Here is an 18,013-nt window from a genome sequence, read left to right as displayed (position 1 = left end):
TCTCTGTGTAGGGTAGGTCCCACAGCCACAAATGGCCGCCAGGTCGCGTGGAGGGCATCCTTTCAGCGCAAACTGCTCCCCCGCATAGCCCATGTGCCGCAAGCCCACACTCGATGCCCCCCATCCCATCGTATCGGTCGGCATGGAGTTGGAGTTATGCCCTGTTCAGCGGGAGGCAACCCTTTGTTATAGTGCTTCCACCTAGATATAAAACAGTGACAGTCGTGGTTTGACGCTCTCCAAGACGGCAACGTGGACATGCTCACTCGTGGTGTGCCTGCCTGCAGACCATCGCATCCCCTCGGCTGGTACTGCTATCCTTCACAGTCAAGAATGGCCGATCCGCAAGTCCTGCACGGTGGAGCTAGAAGTCTCGGCGCAGATCCACGTCATGCCCTTCCCCACCGGGCTGTCCGGTGATGCCCAGCCCGAGTTCACTTGCCGCCGACGCCACCAGTTCCCCAGAGTCGGCCATGTCGCTTTGCCGAGGGTGTCCCTGGACAGTGGCGGGCCGGGCCAGGCCAGCCGCCTGTTGACGAGCGTGTCGGTAAAGGTCTCAGCCACGGATTGCGGCAATGGCGCCCCGGTCGGTCTCACAGACCAGCCCTGGAAGTCAAAGGCACCTGACCGCGATCCTCCCGCTGTACCCATCGTACCCAGCAAGGGCGACTTCTCTTGGTCTCGCATCCGCTTCCGACCATAAGTTTACGAAGGCCACGGTGGGCTGGATTGCATTGTGGGATGAGCGAATGCGTACAGGCGCTCACATGGACATTGGCAGCGCCACGGACAACAATGGTAGGGGGAGGCGGGTTGCCCTGCACCTGACAGTACACGACACGCGGGAGGATGGCTCCGATGTGGTAGTGAGAAGGTTTATGACCGCCCCGATAGCCGTGATAGGAGGCTCAGGTCCTGTTCCGTCTGGCAGGCGCCGGGATCCACCCTCCGAGTCGATACGGCAGGTGACTTCGAGCGAGTCGGAACGCTCTGGCAAGGATGCCTTCATACCGCGCCGATCCGCCCCGTCGTCGGTCTCATTTGCAGCCTCCTGCGCATACGCACGGCAAAGACATGGTGAAGAGGCTCAACAGGAGGGCTTTCCGGGGAGAGTTCATGTAGCACATAGTTATGGGATAGTCTAGCTTGCTGTTCTAGGGTCCGTCCTCAATCGCCATTACCTCTGACAGAGAATTGAAATGGAAGTGCTGCGCCATCTCGTCCTCCAGCTCCCACGTAGGGCAGCCAGGAGAATGAAGGTGTGGTAGAATTGCTGGATGCGACGGAAGATCAACAACCCGTGAGCATTGAGCTGCGCCCCCCAGCGCGTCGTAGCCCGTCGTAGTATAGTCTGGTGGAAGCGACTCAATCTAGTCGCAGAACTGGAATGAAAGGCGTGCTATTTTATAGCGGAATATCCGATGATGTAGGTACCTAGGTACTGTATTCCCGAGAGTGACAGACTTCCCCCTTCTTATGTAGGTACTATAGGCACCGCCATTCCCGAAATGGATGAGAGAGGGAACGACGTGGACGTGGGCACTGCTGGCCACATTCTGGACGGGCTCCCTCCCCTTCTCTGAATACCCCTGGGGTACGGTGGACTGCAACGGCCACTTTTAGCCGCCCTGCTCGTCCTGCTCGTCCTGCAATTCAATCAGGAAACCCGCGACACCCATTTCGGGAATGATGGTATCGGCCACGTGTCTGTAAATCAACTTCTGTGTAGCCACATTGATGACTACGACCATATCCTGCCGTAGGAAGAAGTAGCAGACGCATTCAGACATTGGCAGGAGGCGAGATTTGACAACCAGAAGAGCAGCCAATTAGAACGATCTTTTCAGCCGGCAGAAATGATGAAACGCTAATACAGGTTTAGATTATTCTGCCGGCAGAATATTTCTCCAACCAAACTGCTTTTTTTCTACCGGCAGAAAAACAACGCCATTAAAAGTTGGTACATTCAGAAGAGTGAACCAATTCGAGCTCTTCCGGCAGCTAGCTGTTCTTTCGGGTTAAGCTCAATAATTCTGCCGGCAGAAAATACTAATCAGATCTTCTCTGCCAGGCATACCAGCTTTTTTGTCCCTGGCAGAAAAAGACGCTCTGATTAGTGTTTTCTGCCTGCAGAATTTATTTCTATCACGCAGCTAGAGGAGCGAGCGGGTGTGTGTGGCTGTATTGCTTGGGTTGCTTGTGGGTGTGCCCCTTGCTTCCGACATTCTTATGGGTTGTTCGCATAGGATGGGTACGAAGGTCAGAACTCAACCACACAGTAAATAGCACTGTCAGCTGTTCTGGTACATATTCCGACTCCAGCCCTTCGTCTTCTAGGCCCATTTATCCATCCAGCGCGACAATTTCTCACAAATGTCGCGGAAGATGTTGTAGCTTAAGGGAGCGTAGAAGCCGGTGCTTTCCGAAATGGCAGCATATTTGGCCATTGTCTATGTTACAGCTTGCAGTCTTACTGACTCCTGCAACGCGATGTCTTAATGGTAGTTGTTTTGGTACAGCGGGGAACCCTATCAATTGCTCCCACGGGTCTAGTAACAACTCCTAGCTTACGACAGCGCAGACAGGGGGAAAAAAAACACTTGGATTCCAGACATGTAATGATACTATGTGCAATGCCGTGAAGCCGCTCGCGTAAGATTGCCGACCCTAATTTGCCATTAATGCCTCCCCAGAGCGATCAGCTGAGGGTAGGTCGAACATCTTTTGAGCCTGGATCTTTCGTCGTGTCGTCGAAATCTATCGGCGCCCGTCGGACTGGTGGCGGGTACCACGAGGCGAGACGCTCCCGAGGTCGGGGCCACTTAGGGTCATCAAGTGAGCTGAACTCCCAGAAGGCTCCTCTTTAATATACTTGAAGATAGACATCTACTCCATACTTTTTCTTAAGTCCGTCGCAGCGCCGCATAAGTCCGTCGCATACTTTCTTAAAATTCTCGTTTGTTCGGTCACGCTTTGGGGTACGCTCTGCCATGGTTGTTGAATGACGAGCGTATAGATAGTACGTTATGCTGCTTTTCTAAGAGGTGATGTTTCGCTAGGTCCGGCCACAATTAGCGGGCACAGATAGTCGGTCGTCTAGCGCCGAGAGACATGGCGCGGAAGATTACCTATCATGCAGCCCCTGGAGCCACTCGATTGTCTATTGCTATGATTGCAATGAGACTAGTAACCTCAGTCCCTACCCGAGACCCAGAACTCTTCGTCTTTATGACAGTCTGATGTTTCCCCTCGTGGCATCCATTCATCCTCCCCAAGCGCCGAAACTTCCACCCTTGGTAGTTTTGGTGGATGCGGGTCCGAATCCTCCCGCTGCCTCTTCCTAGACGCTCTACGCCACTTCACTCTTTCTTGTGAATAGAGGAGAATTGCTCCTGGTGGTCTTGTTCCCGCATGAACATTCTTAACATGGGATTTCCAAGATTCTTGGCTTACAATCGTGCAATCGTGGATCCCATCCTTTACACATGCTGGACATTTCAGACCCTCACTAAACACATGCTTCCGTAAGTATTGCGGAAACCCTCGCGCCGTGAACGATGTTTCGCACAACAGACAATGTGCCATTTCAGTCCGTTCTGTGCGGATATTCGGAGCATAGACCTTGCCGTGTTGTTCTTCCACGTGTCTGCTCCAGGATCCGGGCTCAGCCTCAATCCTGATTTCACCCCATCCCAGCCTCTCACACTCGGGGCAGTTGAACGAGCGATTGAGGAGTGCAGCGTGCACCTCCTCAACGTGCCGAGTGAGCACATTGCCCGAAGCAAAGCTTCCGCGGCAAAAGAGGCAAAGCGGTCTTTGTATGCAGCCTGCAGCCGCTGTGCTTTCTCCATTGTTCCAAGACCCTCTTAAGCACGCCACAAGCTGATCAGCCAGATCGTGGGTGGGGCCCTTGTCCGTGAGGAGGAGAGGTGCAACGTTCCCTGCATCGACACTGCAGGAATAGTGCAGTTTCTTGCGGGGGTTAGTAGCCGACCGGGTCTGCAGGTGGGCAGTAGACAACCGTGCCGCCCGTAGCCTGTCTACCTCTTGGAAGTACTCTTCACGCTTCCGTTGAAGTAGAAGTCTCTCGAGGCAATCTGTCGGATATTTGATCTGGCCCCAGATGCTCTTTGCTTCACGGCACCGCGAACCGCCTCTCGCTTTTGCAGTCTGCAGCTGCTCACGTAGCTCCTGCATGTCTTGCCTTGTCTCCAGCTGGCTCAAATCCTCCTGCGTGATGTGGATGGGCGCCTTACCATCCCGCTGTATCAATGCATTTGATACCGCAGACCATAGTGCCTCGTCTTGCTTAGCGCTCTCGCCGTACGCTATCTCAGGTAGCTTGGCCGCAACCTGGACTGGCTGATAGCTGTGCTCGAACACGTCTGTCGACTGAGACAGAATAAAGTTGCACAGGGCGCGCTCAAGACTTCCTAGCAGAATCGTTAGCCAGCTGTACGCAGCACAAGTTCACTTGCAACCCACCATCGAGCCTTCCTGCTGTTCCCACTCTCAGTGAGTAAGGGCGGAACTTCTTCCGGGCACCGGAAACTATGTGAATCCGATCCCACGTGTCTGAGAAGGTCCTGTAACTAACAGGAACAATATACTCGTCGAGAATTTCCTCTTTCCATTTCAACGGGACGAAACCGCTACTTTCTTCTTCCATTCCTCCGGGCTTCAGGACGTCGTCGCAGGACTTGTACCCGGCAAGAAACGCGTCGTCGGCAACGGCTCTTGCCGCGAGGAGTGTTGCGAGGCAAAGCGATTTGCAGGGAACGACGGTCATTGGAAACCGTACCCTGCCGTATCGAGACTATCAGCTGAGCTCAGTCGTGGCCAATTGTCAAAGGAAACACGACCACCTACTTTCCTCGTTGATCTCTTTGGATGCGATTTCGGCCTTGCTTGACATGGTGAATAGTGATATAAACCACTGGCCAAACCCTTGACCGGATCTTGGGGTCTCGAACCCAGGCAAACTCCACGTCCCTGTATTTGATCTTGCCTTTACTCGACTCGGCGCCCACTAAGCTTACAGGTCTCCAGCCACCTATGCCAGCTAGAAGAATGGCAGTGTGGACCGCAAGCCTCACAGACGGACGACACGGTATGTGCTCTGCCTCTGTCCACAGCGTGTCGAGCACATAGATGACATCCGCTAACGACATAGCCGTCTTCTCGAAGCTCTGCGTCTTGATCAGGCCAAGCTCATCAGCCAATTGCGGTATCCACTTGTGTGAATGAGTTAGCAATTCAGCACCTCTCAACGTGAGGCACCACATACCTTAGCAATTTTATAGGCTGGCCTAGTCCCGACCTTATTAGATGCGTACTTGACCGACCAAAAAGATGCCCTGTCAGTGTCACTTACTCTCTTCGGCTCTAGGACTCTACGGTCGCCCTCGTTCACGAGCATGCACCAAACGTCCTCGACTGTCGTAGCACTGTCAACAGTGCGCACCTCGACGTACTCATTCGGCCCGAGGCACGGCCTCGATATGGCCGAAGCGGTGACATAATTGTAAAGGAACGCTCGGAAGCACGTCTGCGCTTTTTGTCGGCCTGCGTAGAGTTCTACCCACGTCTCCTCAGGATCTACCTAGAGACTTTTAGCGAAGCTATATCCAATACGTTAGCAGGCGACCGTTAATGTGTATATAATAACATACTCTAGCCAAGTGGCCCACACGACGTCTCGCCGGCTTCTGGTTTCTGGCTGGAGCGAGGCTCTATAGTCCAGTGGGCTCTCGGAGTATTGGTTGAAAATGGCCTGAGCATCTTATTGATAGAACGATCGTACTCTTGGCTTTCCCACAGGCTTCTCGTCCGGAGGCGCCATAGCGTGTGGAGGGGATTGATAGGCACCCGTGTATAAGGAGGGTAAGAACGACGCCCATCGGGAGAGACGGGTGGGGGGGGGGGTTATATACAAGTCAATCTAACATTATAGGGGAATACTAAGCAGAAAGGGGGCGCGGAGCAAAGGCCATGCGGGAGAGGGCCATCCCACCAGCTAAACAGAGTCCCCGCCAGCGGCATAGGGACGGGGCGGCGGCCGAAACGGAGGGCCAGAATCAGGAACGGACCGTCGACCGGCCGTTTCTGTCTGCCGGCCGTATCCCGGGTAAAGGTCGGGTTGGTCCATTGTCCAGAACAGAGTCCCCGTCCGCTCCCCCAGAGTCAAGCCGCTAAGCGGTGGATTAGTAGTTGGGTCGGTGACGACAAGCGAATACCCGCTATTGTATGTTTCTTTTTGCTTCTTTGAATGTATATCCTATCCACATGATGTACACTATATAGTCTTCATTCACGTATTAGCTTACCACATACGACCATAGCCAGTGGAGAATACGGGGTCCCGTCCGCTCCCCYAGAGTCAAGCCGCTRAGCGGHGGATTAGTAGTTGGGTCGGTGACGACCAGCGAATACCCGCTGTTGTATGTTTTTTTTCGTACTTTTTTTCTCTTGGTTTTCTATATCAGAATATATATTCTATCTCTTTATTGTCGTAAAAACACACTGCCTCATGGCTCAGTTGACATCCTGACTGTCTCGCCAACATTATAGTAACGATAATGGCTACTATTTTGCTAGTAGAAAAAGACGCTCCGAAACAGTGTCTTCAGCTAGTAGGACTTGGGCACTTGACCCGAATCAACAGCTGCCATTATGTCGCGACTGAGGCCATAGCAGTGTCGGCAAATTGCAAGATAGGGGTCAGTCTAATCGCGTCTAGGCGTCACCCTCTATGTAGATCGACTTCATAGAGCCACACCACACCTTACTAGATGGCAGGGTGGCCATCCACCACGTCAAGCCGGCTGGAGCCACCGACGGTCTTCCCGACCAGGGGTCGTTCACCTTGGGAGGTGGTGACTCTACTCATCCGGCGCTGTCATACATCTGTAACTTGATTGGCTAGGCCAGAATCACCAACAGAACAACAGCAATACAACAACAACAACAGCCTGCCGTGGGCGTGTGAAACGGCCGCTGTAGCTGCATCTCCTCTGGAACCCCAGCAGGCAAAGACCAAAAAGACAGGCTGTACCGAAGCCGTCGCATCCATGGCATATCTGGAATGATTGACCATAATCACAGACAGGAAAGTATTCCTAATCATTTTGTTCAGGCTTGCTTACAATGCGAAACTAAATTAGGCATCAACATAGGTGTAGCAGGACAGCTCGGATCACTATACGGAGTATGCCGCGGCCCTTTATTGAACCGACCGGGCACAGAATAAAACGAGATAGAAGAGAAGAAGCTGGGCATTTCAACTCGCGATACAACTGCCTCAAACAGGTAGGAGTTTCCCCACCGTCCAACGCGGAAGGTTCCACCAATCTAGTCGGTCCTTATGTAGGAATTCGCCGTCGAAATTTAGTATCTTAGAGACACTGCGAGATTGCCGCGTTGGGGTCTCGGGATCGTAGACCGTATGAATGACGCGGGCTTTAGAATCGCTCGTGGAAACGAGGGTTGACTGAGTATGTAAGGAACTGGTCAGCACGAGAAATCTAGAGAGCAGGGAGGGGTCGAAGGAATATAGGGAGCATACGGGGATTACACGAAAATCTGTCTAGCATCCCCTCTTGCATACATAGCTCGGTTAGTTGAATGAGCGTAGAGGTTTCCACAGCAGTCAGGCCGCCTTCGACCAGCTTGCAGTCTTGAGCTATGGTGGGACATTGTGTCCAAACGAGGCTTTAGGGAATTCCCGTCATCGAAGACAGGGTAGCTAGCGGGTTCGACAAACATGTCTGAAAATCCATTTCCTCCCACGCCGAGCTTTTTATTTTATTTTTTATGATCCCAGGCCTAAGATGGGATCTTTACGACTGCACAAGGAAGCGCGTGATGTCGTTCCCAAGGCCACACGCATTGTGACGCAACGCACGTGTATTGTTACCGTGCTGCTTCCTAGGGTAGCCTAGGTCTCGAGCTCGTGACGAGGAAGTGGTACGACGTAAAGGAGATGAGCTCTAGAACCAGTCTCGAGGTCTAACGCTGAGGACTGTATACCAAACTCGGCCAGGTCATTGTTGAGCACGAGGATATCTTTCTGCGAGTGACCCGGTAATAGATTCAACCAAGTTTCCGAGTCTACGCATAGCCGTTGTGCGTTCAGAGTAGTCGGGGGGGCGCCATGGCATTGGGTGGAGGGGGGCGCTGCCGGGAGGATAGTGCTTTTCTTCCTTCACGCCCGGGCTGTACACTGACGACGACGGAGGCTTGTCTTTGTTACCGTAAGATTGACGGCAGTGGACGGGAGAAGAGGTTGCGGACAGGGGGGACAACGACGAGGAGAGGAGAGGATAATCATGGGGGAGATGACCCACGGCAGGCAGGCGCAGCCAATCTATAAAAACTAAACACCTAGTTGGCCATGGTCGTCGCACCGTGACGTAACTGTTTCGTTGATTCGATGTCTGCTACAGCCGCCGACTCTTCATCTGCACAGTATCACCACACGCTGCCTTGTAGGTGCTGTTGATATCTAGACAGATACTGATAGTTGTGCAAGTGTTACGAGGATAGGGGACGATGGGCTATATTAATGATCAGGATGCACGGTGAATCATGATGCAAATGTACCTTGAAAAGAACCGCACTCCTACCAGCATGACGATGGGTGCCTTAATACGCCGATAGCACCGTGACTTGTCCATGCGATCTCCATCTCACAATGCTCTATAAACGATGGAAAGGCACAGGGTCCTTCAAAAAGACCTGAGATTACCTGTCCGCTAGGGACAATTTGGTAGAGTGACGAGGCTTTCCCTTCCGCACATGAAGGGTGGTGGAGAGTTCCCAAGATGAATGCAAATCTTGATCACATGGCACAGGGTAGTCGACGTGCGATGGGACCTTCGCGTCACGGAGGGCTCCGCTGATGATATGGGGTTCGGATTTCTTTCTCCCGGGTGTGATGCTACGCCTTGACGTCCGGCTCATCCCAGTCTAGTTCTGCGGTGAGGGTGAGGTGGTTATGCGTAAGATGAAGGAGGAGAGAGGGAGAAGGGAAAATGAGAGTGAATAAGAAAGGAGGCGGAGTGAAGGATGTGAATCGGGACAGGATATGTAGAATTGGGGAGCACTTGTCCTCGTGCATACAAGTAAACTCCCAAACAGGATATATGCCCAAACAGATTGTCGTCCATATTCGCCATCCGTAATCGTTCTTCCTAATACTTGGTAGCTCATAGACTATCCCCCCCCCCCAAACAGCATAATGTGTGCCATCTGTGATGTGCGTGCGTGCGTGCGCGTGCGTGTGTGTGTGTGTGTGATGATAGAACCACATCTCCATCTTATATGTCATCCATGTTCATAGCGCATATATAGATCCATTCTCTCTCAGCCACTACCATTCTTCACACGAGCTTAGTCTTATATGTTCTGCCGCGGTCTTGGTTATGGCCGTCCTGGTCGACGATACTCGAACGAGGCTGCCCTCAGGGAAGATTATCGGGTCCCTTTCCTTATCGTTCAATCCAAGTCAGGCAGCTTGGTCTTTGCAGCGTTAATGCCACTGCCAGAATATGCCTAATAGCAGGGTAATTCGATCACAAAGAGCGCGCAGCAGGTAGATGTAAGGGAGATTTGTGGGGTTTTATCATGGATTAATGTCTATTCTACTTGCACCTAACCCAAGCTTTCAAGGAGGTTTTGATATCTTCAGTCCTGGTCGCATCCCGCCCCTTGAAGGGCCCGGCTCGGCCATCTCGAGCTGGAGCACTGCGGGTTGCAGCTTCATCCAAGCCGCCGTTCAAGGCAGCAAGAACAGTGCCGGTTCTAGCGGTGTCGCAAGCCGGGCACTCACAGGGAGCGTCGCTATTCCAAGGGCGACACACATACCAACCCATCATGCCGGGATGTCAGCGGCTGGCCCCTATGCTGAAGAGCACATGATCGGGGTAGGTTCCGGATCGGGAACCGCTTAAGAGCTGGGGGGGATGACGTTGCAGCCGTCGATCAGCTGGCAGACCTGGCCGTCAGGGTAGGTGTGGGCCGGGTTGCAGCCGTAGCCGAGGTCGTTGGTCTCGCCGAGGGCGGGGCACGCGGCAGCAGCGGCGACCTTGGCAGCCTGCTCGAGGATGTTGCAGCCGTCGACGAGCTGGCAGGTCTGGCCATCGGGGTAGGTGTGGGCCGGGTTGCAGCCGTAGCCGAGGTTGTTGGTCTCGCCGGGAGCCGGGCACTTGGCGGCAGAGGCGGCCACGGCCATGACGAGAGTGGAGAGGGAGACGGAGAACTTCATGTTGTCGTTGAGGAGGTTGTTGTTGTTGTTGTTGAGTTTGGTTGTTTTGAGGACGGAATGATTGATAGGGATGTCTTGGGTTGAGAGTGGTGATGATGAGACAGAAAGAATCGTTGACCAAGAGGAAGCTTCTCTCACTTTATATCCCGAGATGCAAGATGCCCAAGTCCAAAACACGACCCTCCTGTCTCTGTTAATTGTGATCGACGGGTCCAGGTGGACATTGTTCTAATATTAACTACCGATACTCCGTACCATGTGCGGAGTATCCGTATACGAGGCGGAGCCCTACAGCAGCTAGAAGGTCAAGGTTGGACGCGGTGTGAGTTTCCAACCACGCGACCCCCCCCCCTTTTTTTTTTTCTTTTCTTCTTTCTCCTTCTTTTCTTCTGTTAGCGCATCAACAGTGTTTCTCGACATGATAGCTGTATCCGATACGAGCTCCGAGACAAGAGAGTACACATACGGTCAACCAAGGGGTCAAAGGGTGTCGCCGAGAATGCCGCCAAGAGTACGTCGGGCTTGGCCTCGCATCACGACCCCAGCACTTAGACTCGAGCCGGTACTTATGTCCGTTTAATACGAGCTACTGCACCCCGTATTTACGGCACTTGGCATGAGCGGGGGTTCTTTCGTCGGAGCGTCGGCCTTGCAGTGGCGACTTCGGACATAATACGGGGGGGGTTATTATCAGCCTTCTACGTCATAGATATCACTGTCGAGAAACTAGAGCCTTGTCTATCATGATGTTTTTGGTCGACTGACGGACACCTTCTACATCGCACCGAGTACGTGTAGAACGACGGGCGCATCATCACTCGAGTTGACTCGTACGGACGGTCGGCCCCCCCAACGTGGTACCAATACCGAGAGTTGCGTTTTACTTTTACCGTCAATATCTAAAGTGCATGACGGATACCCCTTTTTTTTCTCTTCATATGGGAGATCAGGGCTACGTACCCATATTTTCATCCTGTCTCTTATCGGCTCTGCATTGCATTGATTCATTAATATGGAGTAATATGAACATGGACGGTACCTTTGTGTGTCTATGAGTAATAATACTGCGACGGGGCCATGTCCAGGATCCGGTCGCATGGAAAGTACCGAGACCTTGACCCCTATATCAATTCGAGTGGCCCTTTCAAGTGGCCCTTTGGTTGACCGACAATGAATGCAACGTCGTATGAGAACGGGCAGTGTTACAATTACTACTATCAATCGTTACTGGCAAAGTATTCGTCAACCGTCTCTTGAGGTTTCCACACCGCCACACCCTCGGTTCTGTTAGCGTCGGTTTCACTTGCCGAAGTCATGCGTGTGATCGACACGTTACTAGGCAGTTAATGTTCATAGGGCGGCGCATCGACAGATCATGGCCGAGCTTCGTCATGCACCGAAACGAGAAACGAGAGACGGCTTTCGAGAATGAGACGATTCTCCACCTTGCCGACTTGGCCCTTGCCAAGGCCAATTCAGCCCAGAATCATGCAGGGTTCTCTACAGTATACCAATGACACACCTAGTGACAGCTCCGAAAGCACAAGGTGGGAGAAACAGTGACAAATGCTGCAACATGTTTGACACATACTCGTATCTATCAATAAACAACTTAGCAAAGCGCTGTTTCGAAAAAGGCGCTTGCTCAAGAAAAGCGAGAAGAAGAAGAAGAAGGAGAAGAGCCCGAGTTCCCCGATTGACGAGTGCTCGCAAGTACGAGTACGCCAGAGAGGTAGACAGTTGGCCCAGTCCTGGCGTTGCGAGGTGATTGGGAAGTCGTATTGCTCGTCTTGCCTCCTTTATCCATACTATCGGACGATGATATGAGGGATATCGAGTACCGCGCCTGACAGCGTCCTTGGCTTCTGGTTATAATCCTACAGGATGGCAAAGGGGTCGGAATCCTTCACCCCCCTAAAGCTGGTTTGCATTTTCCACTCTACCGCGTAGGTATACGGTACGATATGAGATATAAGCTGCGACATGGCCTAGTTCCCTCACATACGACCATAGCCAGTGGAAAATACGGGGTCCCGTCCGCTCCCCCAGAGTCAAGCCGCTRAGCGGTGGATTAGTAGTTGGGTCGGTGACGACCAGCGAATACCCGCTGTTGTATGTATTTTTTTTTCCCTTCCTTTTTCTTGTATGTGATATAAACAGAATTACTACTGTATAATACCAAATACGACCATAGCTAGTGGAAGAGACGGGCTCCCGTCAGGCTCTGGAAAACTGTTCGATGTCCGCCTCTTTCGGCAGCACTTGCCCCCTAAAACAATGGCGGGTCGACCGTATATTAATCGGCGGGAATCAAATCTCCTCTTTCCCCGCTGGTCTCCGTTTTAAACGGTAAAATACCCTGACGCAAATACTCCGGTTACAAACAACGTGCGTTTGCAAGGGAGTCAAGAAGTCGGGAAACTAGTTGCTTTAACCTTGCCCAGGTGCGTATCATGACCTTTTGAAATGGTAAACCATCTGCCTTCTCCCGGTGTCATTGCTCTCTTCCTTGGTGACTGTCCTGGTTTGTATCGGACCCCCCCCCCCCCCCCCCCCCACGTAAGTCTGGACATAGCACACGAGAAGATTTACGGTCTGGATATTGACCACCTCGCGATTGCTGTCTGCTCTACAGATTACAGAGACGCCTGTGGCTTTCTCAGACCACCACCACCACCACCACCACCACCACAACAACATCTATGTTTATTTCTAAATAAATCTATTTTATCTAAATTAACAACACACAGTACATCACTCTTTCATTCATCGGAAGCCTTCGAGGCCCGCGGACTACCCAGAGCAGCACATTATTCTACAGAACCCTCTCATATCACTCTAAAGATGTATATTCTGTCACAGCTCTGTTGGTAGTCCTGCTGATTCCTGCCCGTCTAGCCATACATGTGAGAGCAGCGTGAAGTTCGGCGGCCTCACGTCCTACTCCCTGCCCCGTGATACATTGCATTATCTCATCCTCTGGAAGCGTTTCCCCGGGGACCTCCGCACAATTAAATAAAAATAAAACAAAAAACCCATAGCACCCTTAGCACCCATCTCAATCTTGCTTTTTCCATATAGCATTCCTCTTTGGCTTGAGTAATATGCCGCTTCCCGGGGCAGGTGGGCACTCGGACCCATGGCTTCCGGTGGACTAGAACAGAGGTCGAAGGGATCTTCCAATCCAACCTCGTCCGTGATATATGACGCTGGCGGCAGACGACTCACGTTTGGATGCCGGGTCACGGATGCAATCAAGAAGCGCGAATATGTCCGCTTTGGAACTGACGTTACCGGTTTCACGTGGGGTTGGAGGAGGAGGCGCGTCTTCAGGCATTCTCGGTCGTCTGTGGAGGTAATCTGCGTATTATATCTCGCGTATATGCGTGGCTCGGGCAGCTTATTCTGCGTCAGGTGTGTCCAGGTTTTCCTGTTCCCAGGTAATGGGGTAGCAACCTACATACGAAACTGAAATCGGTGTCGCTAGGAATGGCGATCCTGCGGGCAGTGAGATGGGGCGAAGGAGGTCGGCCGTAGTGAGAAGGTTGAAAGGATGGGAAACCGAGGGGAAATCGAAGGGATCCGTTCTGAAGACGGATAACCTGACAGATGGATGTGCCACCTGTCCTGCCCTGTGGCCGCCTGTCCTGCGATGGCTACGAGCACTATGCATCTATCATCAGCTCTCTTTTCACAACAAAATGAAGGCTTCGGCCGGGGACGATATCTTGCAGAGTCCAGTGGAAACCCCGACGCACCAGGCGAGGGATGCTGTCTACGTATAGACCGAGTCCCCCTGACCAAGAGGAGGCTTTTCTTATATGCCCCAAGTCAAACATAAGTACATGACCGTCCTCATTTTGTGAAGCCACGAGTCGACAATGGATCTTATTCCAACTCACGGGTCCACACAGAGCTGCCACTCACACTGCCTTCTTCATCGCATCGTTATTGAAAAAAAGGATACTGCTAGTAGTGGTAAAGGTGTCAATACATACTAGTCCGGACATACCCGGTACAGGAAAGACCAGACACCACCAGCAGAGTAATGCAAGCAAAGCCAGGAGGATAGAGTGCCAATAGAGTAAAGACATAATAATGTGAATTAGGAGAGCAACGAGTAGAAAATGAATATATGAATAAGATGTTGGTACAAACGAGCTTTTCTCTTTTCTCTCTAACATTCTCGAATCATAACCAAGACCGTCAGAGGGATTTGTCATGTTTTTTTTTATAGGGGTGGGGGAGTGGCGGCGATATGCATGCATTCTATACCTGTCTTGCTGGGTGGACAGTCCATTATAGCTCATCATGCTTGGTGGCATCCTGTCCTTCGGAAGCAGGTTTGGGCTCCTTCTGGAGGGACTCCTTCTCGCCGTCACGGCTGGCGAGAATGTCGTTAGTGTTCGATTCGGGCTCGTCGGCCTGGACAGTCTCCTGGTCGACATTCTCGATGTCAGGGTGGGGAGGGGCCACGGTCTCAGCCGAGTCCGACTCCTCCGCGTCAACGTCGTTTCCATCCTCGTCAACAACGCGAGTCCTGACCTCGTACTTGGTCTCGAACCTGACCTCGCCTGCGTCCCGGAGGGCCTGGACCTGCTCCGCATTGAGGAGGTTACCATCCTGGTCTCGGTACTCAACCTTCTCCTCCACCGCCTGGGGCTCGGGAGGGCTGGCCGAGACGGCAGGAGGCTCCTCGGGCTGCCTCTGCGAGTAAGCGGGCTGCTCTTCCGCCTTGACAGCAGGGGCATCCGAAGGGGCGGAGCCAGCGGCAACCGTCAGGTACGTGTACTGGTCATACTGAGGGGGGAATCCAGCGTCAGCTCTGTAGCAGTAGAGGGTGTCTAGGAGTGTTGATTGGGGGTTGAGTACATACCGACTCGTAAAACTTATTGCAGTCAAAGTCCCAGGTAGGGAACAGCTTGACCCGGTTGCACTCCGCCTTGGTCCAGGGGCTGCCGTAGGCCAGAGGGGACAGCACGATGAAGGCGGCGATAGACAGAGCCAGGATGGAGACGGTGGTGACACGGTTGATGATGGGGTGCTCGCGGACGCCAATCCCGGGGATCCTGGCGGTGGAGAAATCAACGACCTGGCAGAGTGCAATGATGCCGAAGTAGAGGGCGGGGAAGTAGTGATGCAGGAAGAGCTGGCGCTCCATGAGGAAGAAGGGGAAGTAGTGGAGGGCCCATCCAAGGACCGAGGTGCCAACCTCGTAGTCGAAGCGTTTGAAAGTGACACTCGAGTAGTCGTTGTAGTTGCGCTGCCAGCGGAGAACGGCAATGGCCTTGAAGACGACCCAGGTGGCGATGGCGGCAAACGACGACCACCAGATGACGGGGTTGCCCATGAGGTAGACCTGAGTGTGGCTGCGGCCCCAGAAGTTGATGCCGCGGCGCAGGAGGGGCCACTGGTGAGGGCGCGAGTCCCAGGTGTGCGTCTCGGTGAGACCGGCGTTGGTCCTCTGCATGACGGCCTGGAGCTCCCAGAACTTGCCCCAGAAGCCGAGCTTCTCATAGTTGACCTTTTCAGAGTCCTCGCCCAGGTGAGGGCTCTCGTTGTACTCGACGTACCACAGGCTGTTGGGCATGGAGCCACCACGGGCGCATGTCACCTCCTGCTGGCCAGTGGCCCAGTCGGGCAGCTTCACCTTGTGAGAGAAGAGGACGCAGCCGCTCATGACGTGGACGAGGCGGAACTTGGTCTCGATGGTGCGGACGCGCTCCCTGGCAACACCGGCCTTGGACCTCTGACCGACAATCTCGACGCGGAAGTAGTCGTTGGCATCTCCCGGGAAGCCCTCGTAACCGTAGGCCGAAACTTCGTTCTGCCAGTCAACCTCGGTGACAGGAGGGCGGTGATCGTGCGAGTGAAGGCGGCGGTGGGTGTTGATGTGGTACAAGCGAAGGGTGGAGCCGTCCTTGACATACTCAGGCCCAGGCAGGTGGTCCCAGGCGTCGATGCCCTCAATGGGCTCCCCGTCAATTCCGAGAGGCTGGGTCTGGTTCTCGAGAATCCAAATGTTGTTCTCGTCCTTGTGGGGGTAGAGCGTGATCTGCTGCTGCTTGCTGCCAGTAGGGTACATGAGGGGGTGGGAGTGAAGGTAGCCACCCTGGGTGTTGACATGGCGGATCGAGACTCGGCTGCCCATGACGACATCGGCGGGGACATCGCGCATCTTCTTGGAGTTGAGGCTGGCCTGGAACTCGGAGCTCATGAAGCCATCACCGTCGCCGGGGTTGACGAGGCACATGAAGTGGATGGCGAACATGCCCAGGTAAATAGTGACAGGGATGCCGATGAGGGCAAAGGCGCGAGCCATGAAGTGCTTGAACCAGCAGCGCTAAGGGTGGATATATGTCAGCGAGAAAGGACGCAGCAGGTAGCCAGGAGAAGCGAACCGAGGGGGTCGCCCGCTGAGAAGTTTTCGTACCATGGAGACGTTCTTGCTGTCGCCGAGGAGGACCCAAAGCTGGACGAGGGTCAAGAGACCGACCCAAGCAATGGTGAGGAACCCAACCCACTTGATGCTGACGGTGATACCGAGACCGATGCCCGTGGAAATGAGCCAGAACCACCAGCTAAGAGAAAAGGCTTTTTCGGGACCCAGCTCGTGCTGGTTAGTAAAGGCGTTGAAGGCAAGGGCGGTGAAGGCGGTAGCGAAGACAAGGGGCGAATCGAGGAGAATCAGGCGGGCCTGGGTGAGGAGGCCGTTCTCTGGCGAGACATGGTTGTTAGAGAGCTAGAAGCGACGGGGTCATGAGGAGAAGGAGCCAAAATATACCAAAGATGATAAGCCCGCTACCCATGAGAGCGGTCATGGAGCGGCAACCGACCGTCTTGAGAGTGAGGTAGATGATGGGGGCGACAAGAGCACCGCAGATGGCGGGGAACATGCGCATGGCGACGTAGGGAACGTTGGGTTCAATGTAGTCCTTGCCAATTTCCTTGAAGTCGAAGTTTCCGTCGAAGCCAGCGAGCCAACCGGTCAGAGCGAAGAGCATCTTGGCGAGGGGCGGGTGGACGTCCATGAAGAAACGACCTTTGATGTATTTCGTCGCGAAGCCACCGAAGCTGTTTGTGGACATTGGTCAGTAAGACGGGGCTATGTATAGAGATGTACAGCCAAAAGGGGGAGTGGAACTGACTGGACCTCGTCAAAGACGACACTCGAGGGCTGGTAGATCTTGTAGATACGGACGGCGACGGCGACGATGGTCATGAAGAAGGCAATGTAGTAGTCGGACAAGGGGAGAAGAAAGACATCGTTGTCCTCGACACCGTCAGACTTGTACGATGTGTCTCCCTTCTTGGCCTTGGGAGACTTTTTGTTGTTGCGCGACCTGGACCTTGACCTGGACTTGGGTTTCTTGACCGATCCGGGGACAGCGAGAGTGGGAGAGTTGGCGAACTGGGAGTCGACAGGCGGTTGGGGACTTCTGCCCCGCGCGGCATTGGACCTGGCCATGATGATATTGGGGGGCAGACCCAAGGCGTGAAGATGGCGGTATGGCCGTTGTGTGTTGATGGGTCGTCAAGTTCGTCGTTTGTGGGGGAGGGGAGGATGATAAAAGGGAGCTCCTATGAGAAAAGGTCACGTCACCCTCGGCGGCAGCGTCAAGGGAGCCACAACCGGGGGGGGCGGGTGTGGGCAGTTGTCGCAAGGACAAGCTCAAGGAGAAAAAAAGAAGCTAGAAATGAATTAATCAAAGAAACGAAAAAAATAAGAAAAAAAATAAAAAGAATGTG

The 18,013-nt window shown here is 53.4% G+C and overlaps 4 protein-coding genes across 4 annotated transcripts; 1 reads left to right on the top strand and 3 right to left on the bottom strand.

Moving 5' to 3' along the window:
* Positions 1–575: 575 nt before the first annotated feature.
* Positions 576–1,081, top strand: GMORB2_3581 (uncharacterized protein; the record flags this gene model as incomplete). Its single annotated transcript, XM_035465557.1, has 2 exons — positions 576–866; positions 932–1,081. The coding sequence occupies 2 exons, from the start codon at positions 576–578 to the stop codon at positions 1,079–1,081; spliced, it is 441 nt and encodes a 146-aa protein (XP_035318545.1).
* Positions 1,082–3,982: 2,901 nt separating this feature from the next.
* GMORB2_3580 (uncharacterized protein) lies at positions 3,983–4,789 on the bottom strand (the record flags this gene model as incomplete). The annotated part of the gene is made up of 3 exons (XM_035465556.1): positions 3,983–4,044; positions 4,185–4,433; positions 4,486–4,789. 3 exons carry the CDS (start codon positions 4,787–4,789, stop codon positions 3,983–3,985), a joined length of 615 nt encoding a protein of 204 aa, XP_035318544.1.
* A 5,157-nt stretch (positions 4,790–9,946) lies between these two features.
* Positions 9,947–10,264, bottom strand: GMORB2_3579 (uncharacterized protein; the record flags this gene model as incomplete). Its single annotated transcript, XM_035465555.1, has 1 exon — positions 9,947–10,264. The coding sequence occupies one exon, from the start codon at positions 10,262–10,264 to the stop codon at positions 9,947–9,949; it is 318 nt and encodes a 105-aa protein (XP_035318543.1).
* Positions 10,265–14,563: 4,299 nt separating this feature from the next.
* GMORB2_3578 (dolichyl-phosphate-mannose-protein mannosyltransferase) lies at positions 14,564–17,732 on the bottom strand (the record flags this gene model as incomplete). The annotated part of the gene is made up of 5 exons (XM_035465554.1): positions 14,564–15,089; positions 15,145–16,607; positions 16,698–16,981; positions 17,049–17,338; positions 17,413–17,732. 5 exons carry the CDS (start codon positions 17,730–17,732, stop codon positions 14,564–14,566), a joined length of 2,883 nt encoding a protein of 960 aa, XP_035318542.1.
* Positions 17,733–18,013: the final 281 nt, after the last annotated feature.

The sequence above is a fragment of the Geosmithia morbida genome (assembly GCF_012550715.1).
Source record: "Geosmithia morbida isolate 1262 chromosome Unknown scaffold_19, whole genome shotgun sequence".
Classification (NCBI taxonomy): Eukaryota; Fungi; Ascomycota; class Sordariomycetes; order Hypocreales; family Bionectriaceae; genus Geosmithia; species Geosmithia morbida.
This window is presented reverse-complemented; position numbering and strand designations above follow the sequence as displayed.